At 65.1% G+C, this 17359-nt stretch overlaps 1 protein-coding gene across 1 annotated transcript in view; it reads left to right on the forward strand.

Moving 5' to 3' along the window:
• Nucleotides 1-17254, forward strand: part of Banp (BTG3 associated nuclear protein) — a 68028-nt gene extending 50774 nt beyond the window's left edge. The window contains exon 7 of the mRNA XM_077792834.1: nt 17223-17254. Within this exon, the coding sequence (XP_077648960.1) occupies nt 17223-17254 (32 nt within the window). The remainder of the gene's footprint in view (nt 1-17222) is intronic.
• The last annotated feature ends 105 nt before the right edge of the window (nt 17255-17359 follow it).

The raw sequence follows: 17359 nt of genomic DNA on the forward strand, positions 1-17359 counted from the left end.
CACCCAGAGGCACGTGGGCCACAGCCCTCAGCTGGGACACCCTGTGCAATGTCACCCCAGAGGGCACTGGGCCTCCCTCAGCTGGACACCCTGTGTATGTCACCCAGAGGCACTGGGCCCCTCTCCCTCAGCTGGACACCCTGTGCATGTCACCCAGAGGCACTGGCCCCCTCCTCAGCTGGACACCCTGTGTATGTCACCCAGAGGCACTGGGCCCTCCCCTCAGCTGGACACCCTGTGCATGTCACCCAGAGGCACTGGGCCCTCCCTCAGCCGGACACCCTGTGCATGTCACCCAGAGGCACTGGGCCCTCCCTCAGCTGGACACCCTGTGCACGTCACCCAGAGGCACTGGGCCCTCCCTCAGCTGGACACCCTGTGTATGTCACCCAGAGGCACTGGGCCCTCCCTCAGCTGGACACCCTGTGTATGTCACCCAGAGGCACTGGGCCCTCCCTCAGCTGGACACCCTGTGCATGTCACCCAGAGGCACTGGGGCCTCTCTCAGCTGGACACCCCTGTGTATGTCACCCAGAGGCACTGGGCCCTCCCTCAGCTGGACACCCTGTGCATGTCACCCAGAGGCACTGGGCCCTCCCTCAGCTGGACACCCTGTGCATGTCACCCAGAGGCACTGGGCCCTCCCCTCAGCTGGACACCCTGTGCACGTCACCCAGAGCACTGGGCCCTCCCTCAGCTGGACACCCTGTGTATGTCACCCAGAGGTACTGGGCCCTCCCTCAGCTGACACCCTGTGCATGTCACCCAGAGGCACTGGGCCCTCCCTCAGCCGGACACCCTGTGCACGTCACCCAGAGGCACTGGGCCCTCCTCAGCCGGACACCCTGTGCACGTCACCCAGAGGCACTGGGCCCTCCCTCAGCGGACACCCTGTGCATGTCACCCAGAGGCACTGGGCCCTCCCTCAGCTGGACACCCTGTGCACGTCACCCAGAGGCACTGGGCCCTCCCTCAGCCGGACACCCTGTGTACGTCACCCAGAGGCACTGGGCCCTCCCTCAGCTGGACACCCTGTGTATGTCACCCAGAGGCACTGGGCCTCCCTCAGCTGGACACCCTGTGCATGTCACCCAGAGGCACTGGGCCCTCCTCTCAGCTGGACACCCTGTGCATGTCACCCAGAGGCACTGGGCCCTCCCTCAGCTGGACACCCTGTGTACGTCACCCAGAGGCACTGGGCCCTCTCTCAGCTGGACACCCTGTGCATGTCACCCAGAGGCACTGGCCCTCCCTCAGCTGGACACCCTGTGCATGTCACCCAGAGGCACTGGGCCTCCCTCAGCTGGACACCCTGTGCATGTCACCCAGAGGCACTGGGCCCTCCCTCAGCTGGACACCCTGTGCATGTCACCCAGAGGCACTGGGCCTCCCTCAGCTGACACCCTGTGCATGTCACCCAGAGGCACTGGGCCCTTCCTCAGCTGGACACCCTGTGCACGTCACCCAGAGGCACTGGGCCCTTCCCTCAGCTGGACACCCTGTGCATGTCACCCAGAGGCACTGGGCCCTCCCTCAGCTGACACCCTGTGCATGTCACCCAGAGGCACTGGGCCTCCCTCAGCTGGACACCCTGTGTACGTCACCCAGAGGCACTGGGCCCTCCCTCAGCTGGACACCCTGTGCATGTCACCCAGAGGCACTGGGCCCTCCCTCAGCTGGACATCCTGTGTAATGTCACCCAGAGGCACTGGGCCCTCCCTCAGCTGGACACCCTGTGTATGTCACCCAGAGGTACTGGGCCCTCCCTCAGCCGGACACCCTGTGCATGTCACCCAGAGGCACTGGGCCCTCCCTCAGCTGGACACCCTGTGCATGTCACCCAGAGGCACTTGGGCCCTCCCTCAGCCGGACACCCTGTGCATGTCACCCAGAGGCACTGTGCCCTCCTCTCAGCTGGACACCCTGTGCATGTCACCCAGAGCACTGGGCCCTCCCTCAGCTGGACACCCTGTGCATGTCACCCAGAGGCACTGGGCCCTCCTCTCAGCCGGACACCCTGTGCATGTCACCCAGAGGTACTGGGCCTTCCCTCAGCTGGACACCCTGTGTATGTCACCCAGAGGCACTGGGCCCTCCTCAGCCGGACACCCTGTGCATGTCACCCAGAGGCACTGGGCCTCCTCAGCTGGACACCCTGTGCATGTCACCCAGAGGCACTGGGCCTTCCCTCAGCTGGACACCCTGTGCATGTCACCCAGAGGCACTGGGCCTTCCCTCAGCTGGACACCCTGTGTATGTCACCCAGAGGTACTGGGCCTTCCCTCAGCGGGACACCCTGTGTATGTCACCCAGAGGCACTGGGCCCTCCCTCAGCCGGACACCCTGTGCATGTCACCCAGAGGCACTGGGCCCTCCCTCAGCTGGACACCCTGTGCATGTCACCCAGAGGCACTGGGCCTTCCCTCAGCTGGACACCCTGTGCATGTCACCCAGAGGTACTGGGCCTTCCCTCAGCTGGACACCCTGTGTACGTCACCCAGAGCACTGGGCCCTCCCTCGCCGGACACCCTGTGCATGTCACCCAGAGGCACTGGGCCCTCCTCAGCTGGACACCTGTGCATGTCACCCAGAGGCACTGGGCCCTCCCTCCCCGCTGGACACCCTGTGTATGTCACCCAGAGGCACTGGGCCCTCCCTCAGCTGGACACCCTGTGCATGTCACCCAGAGGCACTGGGCCCTCCCTCAGCTGGACACCCTGTGTATGTCACCCAGAGGCACTGGGCCCTCCCTCAGCTGGACACCCTGTGCTGTCACCCAGAGGCACTGGGCCTCCCTCAGCCGGACACCCTGTGCATGTCACCCAGAGGCACTGGCCCTCCCTCAGCTGGACACCCTGTGCACGTCACCCAGAGGCACTGGGCCCTCCTCAGCTGGACACCTGTGTATGTCACCCAGAGGTACTGGGCCCTCCCTCAGCCGGACACCCTGTGCACGTCACCCAGAGGCACTGGGCCCTCCCTCAGCTGGACACCCTGTGCACGTCACCCAGAGGCACTGGGCCCTCCCTCAGCCGGACACCCTGTGCACGTCACCCAGAGGCACTGGGCCCTCCTCAGCCGGACACCCTGTGCATGTCACCCAGAGGCACTGGGCCCTCCCTCAGCTGGACACCCTGTGCACGTCACCCAGAGGCACTGGGCCCTCCCTCAGCCGGACACCCTGTGTACGTCACCCAGAGGCACTGGGCCCTCCCTCAGCTGGACACCCTGTGTATGTCACCCAGAGGCACTGGGCCCTCCCTCAGCTGGACACCCTGTGCATGTCACCCAGAGGCACTGGGCCCTCTCTCAGCTGGACACCCTGTGCATGTCACCCAGAGGCACTGGGCCTCCCTCAGCTGGACACCCTGTGTACGTCACCCAGAGGCACGTGGGCCCTCTCCTCAGCTGGACACCCTGTGCATGTCACCCAGAGGCACTGGGCCCTCCCTCAGCTGGACACCCTGTGCATGTCACCCAGAGGCACTGGGCCCTCCCTCAGCTGGACACCCTGTGCATGTCACCCAGAGGCACTGGGCCCTCCCTCAGCTGGACACCCTGTGCATGTCACCCAGAGGCACTGGGCCCTCCCTCAGCTGGACACCCTGTGCATGTCACCCAGAGGCACTGGGCCCTTCCTCAGCTGGACACCCTGTGCACGTCACCCAGAGGCACTGGGCCCTTCCTCAGCTGGACACCCTGTGCATGTCACCCAGAGGCACTGGGCCCTCCCTCAGCTGGACACCCTGTGCATGTCACCCAGAGGCACTGGGCCCTCCCTCAGCTGGACACCCTGTGTACGTCACCCAGAGGCACTGGGCCCTCCCTCAGCTGGACACCCTGTGCATGTCACCCAGAGGCACTGGGCCCTCCCTCAGCTGGACATCCTGTGTATGTCACCCAGAGGCACTGGGCCCTCCCCTCAGCTGGACACCCTGTGTATGTCACCCAGAGGTACTGGGCCCTCCCTCAGCCGGACACCCTGTGCATGTCACCCAGAGGCACTGGGCCCTCCCTCAGCTGGACACCCTGTGCATGTCACCCAGAGGCACTGGGCCCTCCCTCAGCCGGACACCCTGTGCATGTCACCCAGAGGCACTGTGCCCTCCTCTCAGCTGGACACCCTGTGCATGTCACCCAGAGGCACTGGGCCCTCCCTCAGCTGGACACCCTGTGCATGTCACCCAGAGGCACTGGGCCCTCCCTCAGCTGGACACCCTGTGCATGTCACCCAGAGGCACTGGGCCCTCCCTCAGCTGGACACCTGTGCATGTCACCCAGAGGCACTGGGCCCTCCTCTCAGCTGGACACCCCTGTGTATGTCACCCAGAGGCACTGTGCCCTCCTCTCAGCTGGACACCCTGTGCATGTCACCCAGAGGCACTGGGCCCTCCCTCAGCTGGACACCCTGTGCATGTCACCAGAGGTACTGGGCCCTCCCTCAGCTGGACACCCTGTGCACGTCACCCAGAGGCACTGGGCCCTCCCTCAGCTGGACACCCTGTGCATGTCACCCAGAGGCACTGGGCCCTCCCTCAGCTGGACACCCTGTGCATGTCACCCAGAGGCACTGGGCCCTCCTCTCAGCCGGACACCCTGTGCATGTCACCCAGAGGCACTGGGGCCCTCCCTCAGCTGGACACCCTGTGCATGTCACCCAGAGGTACTGGGCCTTCCCTCAGCTGGACACCCTGTGTATGTCACCCAGAGGCACTGGGCCCTCCCTCAGCTGGACACCCTGTGCATGTCACCCAGAGGCACTGGGCCTTCCCTCAGCTGGACACCCTGTGCATGTCACCCAGAGGCGCTGGGCCCTCCCTCAGCTGGACACCCTGTGCACGTCACCCAGAGGCACTGGGCCCTCCTCTCAGCCGGACACCCTGTGCATGTCACCCAGAGGCACTGGTTCCTCCCTCAGCTGGACACCCTGTGCATGTCACCCAGAGGTACTGGGCCTTCCCTCAGCTGGACACCCTGTGTATGTCACCCAGAGGCACTGGGCCCTCCCTCAGCTGGACACCCTGTGCATGTCACCCAGAGGTACTGGGCCTTCCCTCAGCTGGACACCCTGTGTATGTCACCCAGAGGCACTGGGCCCTCCCCTCAGCTGGACACCCTGTGCATGTCACCCAGAGGTACTGGGCCTTCCCTCAGCTGGACACCCTGTGTATGTCACCCAGAGGCACTGGGCCCTCCCTCAGCTGGACACCCTGTGCATGTCACCCAGAGGTACTGGGCCCTCCCTCAGCTGGACACCCTGTGCATGTCACCCAGAGGCACTGGGCCCTCCCCTCAGCTGGACACCCTGTGTATGTCACCCAGAGGCGCTGGGCCCTCCCTCAGCTGGACACCCTGTGCATGTCACCCAGAGGTACTGGGCCTTCCCTCAGCTGGACACCCTGTGTATGTCACCCAGAGGCACTGGGCCCTCCCTCAGCTGGACACCCTGTGTATGTCACCCAGAGGCACTGGGCCCTCCTCTCAGCTGGACACCCTGTGCATGTCACCCAGAGGCACTGGGCCTTCCCTCAGCTGGACACCCTGTGCATGTCACCCAGAGGCACTGGGCCTTCCCTCAGCTGGACACCCTGTGCATGTCACCCAGAGGCACTGGGCCTTCCCTCAGCTGGACACCCTGTGCATGTCACCCAGAGGCACTGGGCCCTCCCTCAGCTGGACACCCTGTGCATGTCACCCAGAGGCACTGGGCCTTCCCTCAGCTGGACACCCTGTGTATGTCACCCAGAGGCACTGGGCCCCTCCCTCAGCTGGACACCCTGTGCATGTCACCCAGAGGCACTGGCCCTCCCTCAGCTGGACACCCTGTGTATGTCACCCAGAGGCACTGGGCCCTCCCTCAGCTGGACACCCTGTGCATGTCACCCAGAGGCACTGGGCCCTCCTCTCAGCCGGACACCCTGTGTATGTCACCCAGAGGCACTGGGCCCTCCTCTCAGCTGGACACCCTGTGTATGTCACCCAGAGGCACTGGGCCCTCCCTCAGCTGGACACCCTGTGTATGTCACCCAGAGGCACTGGGCCCTCCTCTCAGCTGGACACCCTGTGCATGTCACCCAGAGGCACTGGGCCCTCCTCTCAGGTGGACACCCTGTGCATGTCACCCAGAGGCACTGGGCCCTCCTCTCAGCCGGACACCCTGTGTATGTCACCCAGAGGCACTGGGCCCTCCCTCAGCTGGACACCCTGTGTATGTCACCCAGAGGCACTGGGCCCTCCTCTCAGCCGGACACCCTGTGCATGTCACCCAGAGGCACTGGGCCCTCCTCTCAGCTGGACACCCTGTGCATGTCACCCAGAGGCACTGGGCCCTCCCTCAGCTGGACACCCTGTGTATGTCACCCAGAGGCACTGGGCCCTCCTCTCAGCTGGACGCCCTGTGCATGTCACCCAGAGGCACTGGGCCCTCCTCTCAGCTGGACACCCTGTGTATGTCACCCAGAGGCGCTGGGCCCTCCTCTCAGCTGGACACCCTGTGCATGTCACCCAGAGGCACTGGGCCCTCACTCAGCTGGACACCCTGTGTACGTCACCCAGAGGCACTGGGCCCTCCTCTCAGCTGGACACCCTGTGCATGTCACCCAGAGGCACTGGGCCCTCCCTCAGCTGGACACCCTGTGCATGTCACCCAGAGGCACTGGGCCCTCCCTCAGCTGGACACCCTGTGCATGTCACCCAGAGGCACTGGGCCCTCCCTCAGCTGGACACCCTGTGCATGTCACCCAGAGGTACTGGGCCTTCCCTCAGCTGGACACCCTGTGCATGTCACCCAGAGGCACTGGGCCTCCCTCAGCTGGACGCCCTGTGCATGTCACCCAGAGGCACTGGGCCCTCCCTCAGCTGGACACCCTGTGCATGTCACCCAGAGGCACTGGGCCCTCCTCTCAGCTGGACACCCTGTGCATGTCACCCAGAGGCACTGGGCCCTCCTCTCAGCTGGACACCCTGTGTATGTCACCCAGAGGCACTGGGCCCTCCCTCAGCTGGACGCCCTGTGTATGTCACCCAGAGGCACTGGGCCCTCCCTCAGCTGGACACCCTGTGCATGTCACCCAGAGGCACTGGGCCCTCCCTCAGCTGGACACCCTGTGTATGTCACCCAGAGGCACTGGGCCCTCCCTCAGCTGGACACCCTGTGTACGTCACCCAGAGGCACTGGGCCCTCCCTCAGCTGGACACCCTGTGCACGTCACCCAGAGGCACTGGGCCCTCCTCTCAGCCGTACACCCTGTGCATGTCACCCAGAGGCACTGGGCCCTCCCTCAGCTGGACACCCTGTGCATGTCACCCAGAGGCACTGGGCCCTCCTCTCAGCCGGACACCCTGTGCATGTCACCCAGAGGCACTGGGCCCTCCCTCAGCTGGACACCCTGTGCATGTCACCCAGAGGCACTGGGCCCTCCCTCAGCCGGACACCCTGTGCATGTCACCCAGAGGTACTGGGCCCTCCCTCAGCTGGACACCCTGTGCATGTCACCCAGAGGCACTGGGCCCTCCCTCAGCTGGACACCCTGTGTACGTCACCCAGAGGCACTGGGCCCTCCCTCAGCTGGACACCCTGTGCATGTCACCCAGAGGCACTGGCCCTCCCTCAGCTGGACACCCTGTGTATGTCACCCAGAGGCACTGGGCCCTCCTCTCAGCCGGACACCCTGTGCATGTCACCCAGAGGCACTGGGCCCTCCCTCAGCTGGACACCCTGTGCATGTCACCCAGAGGCACTGGGCCCTCCCTCAGGTGGACACCCTGTGTATGTCACCCAGATGCACTGGGCCTTCCCTCAGCTGGACACCCTGTGCATGTCACCCAGAGGCACTGGGCCCTCCTCTCAGCTGGACACCCTGTGCATGTCACCCAGAGGCACTGGGCCCTCCCTAAGGTGGACACCCTGTGTATGTCACCCAGAGGCACTGGGCCCTCCCTCAGCTGGACACCCTGTGCACGTCACCCAGAGGCACTGGGCCCTCCTCTCAGCTGGACACCCTGTGCATGTCACCCAGAGGCACTGGGCCCTCCCTCAGCTGGACACCCTGTGCACGTCACCCAGAGGCACTGGGCCCTCCCTCAGCTGGACACCCTGTGCACGTCACCCAGAGGCACTGGGCCCTCCCTCAGCTGGACACCCTGTGCATGTCACCCAGAGGCACTGGGCCCTCCCTCAGCTGGACACCCTGTGCACGTCACCCAGAGGCACTGGGCCCTCCCTCAGCTGGACACCCTGTGCATGTCACCCAGAGGCACTGGGCCCTCCCTCAGCTGGACACCCTGTGCACGTCACCCAGAGGCACTGGGCCCTCCCTCAGCTGGACACCCTGTGCATGTCACCCAGAGGCACTGGGCCCTCCCTCAGCTGGACACCCTGTGTATGTCACCCAGAGGCACTGGGCCCTCCTCTCAGCCGGACACCCTGTGCATGTCACCCAGAGGCACTGGGCCCTCCTCTCAGCCGGACACCCTGTGTATGTCACCCAGAGGCACTGGGCCCTCCCTCAGCTGGACACCCTGTGCATGTCACCCAGAGGCACTGGGCCCTCCCTCAGGTGGACACCCTGTGTATGTCACCCAGAGGCACTGGGCCCTCCCTCAGGTGGACACCCTGTGCATGTCACCCAGAGGCACTGGGCCCTCCCTCAGGTGGACACCCTGTGTATGTCACCCAGAGGCACTGGGCCCTCCCTCAGGTGGACACCCTGTGTATGTCACCCAGAGGCACTGGGCCCTCCTCTCAGCTGGACACCCTGTGCATGTCACCCAGAGGCACTGGGCCCTCCTCTCAGCTGGACACCCTGTGCATGTCACCCAGAGGCACTGGGCCCTCCCTCAGCTGGACACCCTGTGCATGTCACCCAGAGGCACTGGGCCCTCCCTCAGGTGGACACCCTGTGTATGTCACCCAGAGGCACTGGGCCTTCCCTCAGCTGGACGCCCTGTGTATGTCACCCAGAGGCACTGGGCCCTCCCTCAGCTGGACACCCTGTGCATGTCACCCAGAGGCACTGGGCCCTCCCTCAGCTGGACACCCTGTGCATGTCACCCAGAGGCACTGGGCCCTCCCTCAGCTGGACACCCTGTGCATGTCACCCAGAGGCACTGGGCCCTCCCTCAGCTGGACACCCTGTGCATGTCACCCAGAGGCACTGGGCCCTCCCTCAGCTGGACACCCTGTGCATGTCACCCAGAGGCACTGGGCCCTCCCTCAGGTGGACACCCTGTGTATGTCACCCAGAGGCACTGGGCCCTCCCTCAGCTGGACACCCTGTGCATGTCACCCAGAGGCACTGGGCCCTCTCTCAGCTGGACACCCTGTGCATGTCACCCAGAGGCACTGTGCCCTCCCTCAGCTGGACACCCTGTGCATGTCACCCAGAGGCACTGGGCCCTCCCTCAGCTGGACACCCTGTGCATGTCACCCAGAGGCACTGGGCCCTCCCTCAGCTGGACACCCTGTGTACGTCACCCAGAGGCACTGGGCCTTCCTCAGCTGGACACCCTGTGCATGTCACCCAGAGGCACTGGGCCCTCCCTCAGCTGGACACCCTGTGCATGTCACCCAGAGGCACTGGGCCCTCCTCTCAGCTGGACACCCTGTGCATGTCACCCAGAGGCACTGGGCCCTCCCTCAGCTGGACACCCTGTGCATGTCACCCAGAGGCACTGTGCCCTCCTCTCAGCTGGACACCCTGTGCATGTCACCCAGAGGCACTGGGCCCTCCCTCAGCTGGACACCCTGTGCATGTCACCCAGAGGCACTGGGCCCTCCTCTCAGCTGGACACCCTGTGCATGTCACCCAGAGGCACTGGGCCCTCCCTCAGCCGGACACCCTGTGTACGTCACCCAGAGGCACTGGGCCCTCCCTCAGCTGGACACCCTGTGTATGTCACCCAGAGGCACTGGGCCCTGCCTCAGCTGGACACCCTGTGCATGTCACCCAGAGGCACTGGGCCCTCCCTCAGCTGGACACCCTGTGCATGTCACCCGGAGGCGCTGGGCCCTCCCTCAGCTGGACGCCCTGTGCATGTCACCCAGAGGCACTGGGCCCTCCCTCAGCCGGACACCCTGTGCATGTCACCCAGAGGCACTGGGCCCTCCCTCAGCTGGACACCCTGTGCATGTCACCCAGAGGCACTGGGCCCTCCCTCAGCTGGACACCCTGTGCATGTCACCCAGAGGCACTGGGCCCTCCCTCAGCTGGACACCCTGTGCATGTCACCCAGAGGCACTGGGCCCTCCCTCAGCTGACACCCTGTGCATGTCACCCAGAGGCACTGGGCCTTCCTCAGCTGGACACCCTGTGCATGTCACCCAGAGGCACTGGGCCCTCCCTCAGCTGGACACCCTGTGCATGTCACCCAGAGGCACTGGGCCCTCCCTCAGCTGGACGCCCTGTGCATGTCACCCAGAGGCGCTGGGCCCTCCTCTCAGCCGGACACCCTGTGTATGTCACCCAGAGGCACTGGGCCCTCCCTCAGCTGGACACCCTGTGTATGTCACCCAGAGGCACTGGGCCCTCCCTCAGCTGGACACCCTGTGCATGTCACCCAGAGGCACTGGGCCCTCCTCTCAGCCGGACACCCTGTGTATGTCACCCAGAGGCACTGGGCCCTCCCTCAGCTGGACACCCTGTGCATGTCACCCAGAGGCACTGGGCCCTCCTCTCAGCTGGACACCCTGTGCATGTCACCCAGAGGCACTGGGCCCTCCTCTCAGCTGGACACCCTGTGCATGTCACCCAGAGGCGCTGGGCCCTCCCTCAGCTGGACACCCTGTGCATGTCACCCAGAGGCACTGGGCCCTCCCTCAGCTGGACACCCTGTGTATGTCACCCAGAGGCACTGGGCCCTCCCTCAGCTGGACACCATGTGCACGTCACCCAGAGGCACTGTGCCCTCCTCTCAGGTAGACACCCTGTGCATGTCACCCAGAGGCACTGCGCCCTCCTCTCAGGTAGACACCCTGTGTACGTCACCCAGAGGCACTGGGCCCTCCCTCAGCTGGACACCATGTGCACGTCACCCAGAGGCACTGCGCCCTCCTCTCAGCTGGACACCCTGTGCATGTCACCCAGAGGCGCTGGGCCCTCCCTCAGCAGACACCCTGTGCATGTCACCCAGAGGCACTGGGCCCTCCCTCAGCTGGACACCCTGTGCATGTCACCCAGAGGCACTGGGCCTTCCCTCAGTTGGACACCCTGTGCATGTCACCCAGAGGCACTGGGCCCTCCTCTCAGCTGGACACCCTGTGCATGTCACCCAGAGGCGCTGGGCCCTCCTCTCAGCTGGACACCCTGTGCATGTCACCCAGAGGCGCTGGGCCCTCCCTCAGCTGGACACCCTGTGCATGTCACCCAGAGGCGCTGCGCCCTCCTCTCAGCTGGACACCCTGTGCATGTCACCCAGAGGCGCTGGGCCCTCCCTCAGCTGGACACCCTGTGCACGTCACCCAGAGGCACTGGCCCTCCTCTCAGCTGGACACCCTGTGCATGTCACCCAGAGGCGCTGCGCCCTCCTCTCAGCTGGACACCCTGTGCATGTCACCCAGAGGCGCTGGGCCCTCCCTCAGCTGGACGCCCTGTGCATGTCACCCAGAGGCACTGGGCCCTCCCTCAGCTGGACACCCTGTGCATGTCACCCAGAGGCGCTGGGCCCTCCCTCAGCTGGACACCCTGTGTATGTCACCCAGAGGCACTGGGCCCTCCCTCAGCTGGACACCCCTGTGTATGTCACCCAGAGGCACTGGGCCCTCCCTCAGCTGGACACCCTGTGCATGTCACCCAGAGGCACTGGGCCCTCCCTCAGCTGGACACCCTGTGCATGTCACCCAGAGGCACTGGGCCCTCCCTCAGCTGGACACCCTGTGTATGTCACCCAGAGGCACTGGGCCCTCCTCTCACTGTGGACACCCTGTGTATGTCACCCGAGGCACTGGGCCCTCCTCTCAGCTGGACACCCTGTGCATGTCACCCAGAGGCACTGGGCCCTCGTCTCAGCCGGACACCCTGTGCATGTCACCCAGAGGCACTGGGCCCTCCCTCAGCTGGACACCCTGTGCATGTCACCCAGAGGCACTGGGCCCTCCTCTCAGCTGGACACCCTGTGTATGTCACCCAGAGGCACTGGGCCCTCCCTCAGGTGGACACCCTGTGTATGTCACCCAGAGGCACTGGGCCTTCCCTCAGCTGGACGCCCTGTGTATGTCACCCAGAGGCGCTGGGCCCTCCCTCAGTTGGACACCCTGTGCATGTCACCCAGAGGCACTGGGCCCTCCCTCAGCTGGACACCCTGTGCATGTCACCCAGAGGCACTGGGCCTTCCCTCAGCTGGACACCCTGTGCATGTCACCCAGAGGCACTGGGCCCTCCCTCAGCTGGACACCCTGTGCATGTCACCCAGAGGCACTGGGCCTTCCCTCAGCTGGACACCCTGTGCATGTCACCCAGAGGCACTGGGCCCTCCCTCAGCTGGACACCCTGTGCATGTCACCCAGAGGCACTGGGCCCTCCCTCAGCTGGACACCCTGTGCACGTCACCCAGAGGCACTGGGCCCTCCTCTCAGCTGGACACCCTGTGCATGTCACCCAGAGGCACTGGGCCCTCCCTCAGCTGGACACCCTGTGTATGTCACCCAGAGGCACTGGGCCCTCCCTCAGCTGGACACCCTGTGCATGTCACCCAGAGGCGCTGGGCCCTCCCTCAGCTGGACACCCTGTGCATGTCATCCAGAGGCGCTGGGCCCTCCCTCAGCTGGACACCCTGTGCATGTCACCCAGAGGCGCTGGGCCCTCCCTCAGCTGGACGCCCTGTGTATGTCACCCAGAGGCACTGGGCCCTCCCTCAGCTGGACACCCTGTGTATGTCACCCAGAGGCACTGGGCCCTCCTCTCAGCCGGACACCCTGTGTATGTCACCCAGAGGCACTGGGCCCTCCTCTCAGCTGGACACCCTGTGTATGTCACCCAGAGGCACTGGGCCCTCCCTCAGCTGGACACCCTGTGCATGTCACCCAGAGGCACTGGGCCCTCCTCTCAGCCGGACACCCTGTGCATGTCACCCAGAGGCACTGGGCCCTCCCTCAGCTGGACACCCTGTGCATGTCACCCAGAGGCACTGGGCCCTCCCTCAGCTGGACACCCTGTGCATGTCACCCAGAGGCACTGTGCCCTCCCTCAGCTGGACACCCTGTGCATGTCACCCAGAGGCACTGGGCCCTCCCTCAGCTGGACACCCTGTGTATGTCACCCAGAGGCACTGGGCCCTCCTCTCAGCTGGACACCCTGTGCATGTCACCCAGAGGTACTGGGCCTTCCCTCAGCTGGACACCCTGTGCATGTCACCCAGAGGCACTGGGCCCTCCCTCAGCTGGACACCCTGTGCATGTCACCCAGAGGCACTGGGCCCTCCCTCAGCTGGACACCCTGTGCACGTCACCCAGAGGCACTGGGCCCTCCCTCAGCTGGACGCCCTGTGCATGTCACCCAGAGGCACTGGGCCCTCCCTCAGCTGGACGCCCTGTGCATGTCACCCAGAGGCACTGGGCCCTCCCTCAGCTGGACACCCTGTGCACGTCACCCAGAGGTACTGGGCCCTCCCTCAGCTGGACACCCTGTGCATGTCACCCAGAGGCACTGGGCCCTCCTCTCAGCTGGACACCCTGTGTATGTCACCCAGAGGCACTGGGCCCTCCCTCAGCTGGACACCCTGTGCACGTCACCCAGAGGCACTGGGCCCTCCCTCAGCTGGACACCCTGTGTATGTCACCCAGAGGCACTGGGCCCTCCCTCAGCTGGACACCCTGTGCATGTCACCCAGAGGCACTGGGCCCTCCCTCAGCTGGACACCCTGTGTATGTCACCCAGAGGTACTGGGCCCTCCCTCAGCTGGACGCCCTGTGTATGTCACCCAGAGGTACTGGGCCCTCCCTCAGCTGGACACCCTGTGCATGTCACCCAGAGGCGCTGGGCCCTCCTCTCAGCTGGACACCCTGTGTATGTCACCCAGAGGCACTGGGCCCTCCCTCAGCTGGACACCCTGTGTATGTCACCCAGAGGCACTGGGCCCTCCCTCAGCTGGACACCCTGTGTATGTCACCCAGAGGCACTGGGCTCTCCTCTCAGCTGGACACCCTGTGCATGTCACCCAGAGGCACTGGGCCCTCCCTCAGCTGGACACCCTGTGCATGTCACCCAGAGGCACTGGGCCCTCCCTCAGCTGGACACCCTGTGCATGTCACCCAGAGGCACTGGGCCCTCCCTCAGCCGGACACCCTGTGCACGTCACCCAGAGGCACTGGGCCCTCCCTCAGCTGGACACCCTGTGCATGTCACCCAGAGGCACTGGGCCCTCCCTCAGCTGGACACCATGTGCACGTCACCCAGAGGCACTGGGCCCTCCCTCAGCTGGACACCCTGTGCACGTCACCCAGAGGCACTGGGCCCTCCTCTCAGCTGGACACCCTGTGCACGTCACCCAGAGGCACTGTGCCCTCCTCTCAGGTAGACACCCTGTGCATGTCACCCAGAGGCACTGGGCCCTCCTCTCAGCTGGACACCCTGTGTATGTCACCCAGAGGCACTGGGCCCTCCCTCAGCTGGACACCCTGTGCATGTCACCCAGAGGCACTGGGCCCTCCTCTCAGCTGGACACCCTGTGCATGTCACCCAGAGGCACTGGGCCCTCCCTCAGCTGGACACCCTGTGCATGTCACCCAGAGGCACTGGGCCCTCCCTCAGCTGGACACCCTGTGCATGTCACCCAGAGGCACTGGGCCCTCCCTCAGCTGGACACCCTGTGCACGTCACCCAGAGGCACTGGGCCCTCCCTCAGCTGGACACCCTGTGTATGTCACCCAGAGGCACTGGGCCCTCCCTCAGCTGGACACCCTGTGCATGTCACCCAGAGGCACTGGGCCCTCCTCTCAGTTGGACACCCTGTGCACGTCACCCAGAGGCACTGTGCCCTCCTCTCAGCCGTACACCCTGTGCATGTCACCCAGAGGCACTGGGCCCTCCTCTCAGCTGGACACCCTGTGCATGTCACCCAGAGGCACTGGGCCCTCCCTCAGCTGGACACCCTGTGTATGTCACCCAGAGGCACTGGCCCTCCCTCAGCTGGACACCCTGTGCACGTCACCCAGAGGCACTGGCCCTCCCTCAGCTGGACACCCTGTGCACGTCACCCAGAGGCACTGGGCCCTCCTCTCAGCTGGACACCCTGTGCACGTCACCCAGAGGCACTGTGCCCTCCTCTCAGCCGTACACCCTGTGCATGTCACCCAGAGGCACTGGGCCCTCCCTCAGCTGGACACCCTGTGCATGTCACCCAGAGGCACTGGGCCCTCCCTCAGCCGGACACCCTGTGCATGTCACCCAGAGGCACTGGGCCCTCCCTCAGCTGGACACCCTGTGCATGTCACCCAGAGGCACTGGCCCTCCCTCAGCTGGACACCCTGTGCATGTCACCCAGAGGCACTGGGCCCTCCTCTCAGCTGGACACCCTGTGCACGTCACCCAGAGGCACTGGGCCCTCCTCTCAGCTGGACACCCTGTGCATGTCACCCAGAGGCACTGGGCCCTCCTCTCAGCTGGACACCCTGTGCATGTCACCCAGAGGCACTGGGCCTTCCCTCAGTTGGACACCCTGTGTACGTCACCCAGAGGTACTGGGCCCTCCCTCAGCTGGACACCCTGTGCATGTCACCCAGAGGCACTGGGCCCTCCCTCAGCTGGACACCCTGTGTATGTCACCCAGAGGCACTGGGCCCTCCCTCAGCTGGACACCCTGTGCATGTCACCCAGAGGCACTGGGCCCTCCCTCAGCTGGACACCCTGTGTATGTCACCCAGAGGCACTGGGCCCTCCCTCAGCCGGACACCCTGTGCATGTCACCCAGAGGCACTGGGCCCTCCCTCAGCTGGACACCCTGTGCATGTCACCCAGAGGCACTGGGCCCTCCCTCAGCTGGACACCCTGTGCATGTCACCCAGAGGCACTGGGCCCTCCCTCAGCTGGACACCCTGTGCATGTCACCCAGAGGCACTGGGCCCTCCCTCAGCTGGACACCCTGTGCATGTCACCCAGAGGCACTGGGCCCTCCCTCAGCTGGACACCCTGTGTATGTCACCCAGAGGCACTGGGCCCTCCCTCAGCTGGACACCCTGTGCATGTCACCCAGAGGCACTGTGCCCTCCTCTCAGCCGTACACCCTGTGTACGTCACCCAGAGGCACTGGGCCCTCCCTCAGCTGGACACCCTGTGCACGTCACCCAGAGGCACTGTGCCCTCCTCTCAGCCGTACACCCTGTGTACGTCACCCAGAGGCACTGGGCCCTCCCTCAGCTGGACACCCTGTGCATGTCACCCAGAGGTGACACGGGTGTCCCGACCTTGGCAATACCTACACTGTTGGGTTCCTATGCTTTTAAGTGGGGAGAAAAGAACAAACCAACAGCTTTTGTCTTCATTTTAAAATAAAGGGAATGAAACCAAAAGAGGTGACCATGAGCCAGCCGGGGCCTGTGCAGGGCTGCATGGGCTCGGGCCCTGGGGACGTGGGCGGTTCAGAAGCAGAGTTTCCTGCGGCCACTGAGGGATGATCAGGGCAGGCTGGTGTCCACCAGAAAGCTCGCCCAGTGGGAGGCTCCGAGGGGCCCGCGGGGCACCTAACAAGCTAACCACAGCTGGCGACTCCCGACCTCTGGCGCCCGGCAAGGAGTTCCGTGTGGAGCCTGTCCAGGGCAGCAGCCTGTTCTGGGCTCATGAAAGGCTCACCCTCACATCTGCAGCACCCGCATGCCCGCCCGCAGCCCGCCCAGCCCTGTCCTTGCCCATCTGTGGGGCTCTCTGCGGCCTCCCTCACTGGGAGAGGACGGGAAGGTGATGAGAGGTGAATGGCCAGAGCCAGTGCCTGGCCCCAAAGGCCCCAGGTGCTGGGGGGCAGGGGCAGCTCCTGGGCCTCCCTGCTCCTCAGCAGGGAGGACCCTGGTCTGAAATTTCACCCGGGGTTGTCTCTACTGCACTTGGACCTCCAGGTGGCTGGGTCCTCGACTTCTGTGACCCGGTGACTCGGGCCCCCAGGGTGCTGGGTCCTGCGGCCTCCTGACCATGCGGGTCTGGTGGGCTGAGAAGCTCTGCTTCCAGGGTCGTTGGGGCCACCAGGCTGAGGGCTACGCTCATGAGCCACGGGCCCCCTCCCTACCTCTCTCCTCTCAGACGCACAAGACCTGCCCTGCCTGACCCGCTAGCCCCCAAGAGCAAGGAATCAGCCCCTTTGTCACAGAGGCCAGCAAACTGCAACGTGGGAAAACAGCTTTTTGGAAAAATGTTGCCTTAAGAACTACAAAATGAAC

The sequence above is a fragment of the Urocitellus parryii genome, chromosome 15, assembly GCF_045843805.1.
Source record: "Urocitellus parryii isolate mUroPar1 chromosome 15, mUroPar1.hap1, whole genome shotgun sequence".
NCBI lineage: Eukaryota > Metazoa > Chordata > Mammalia > Rodentia > Sciuridae > Urocitellus > Urocitellus parryii.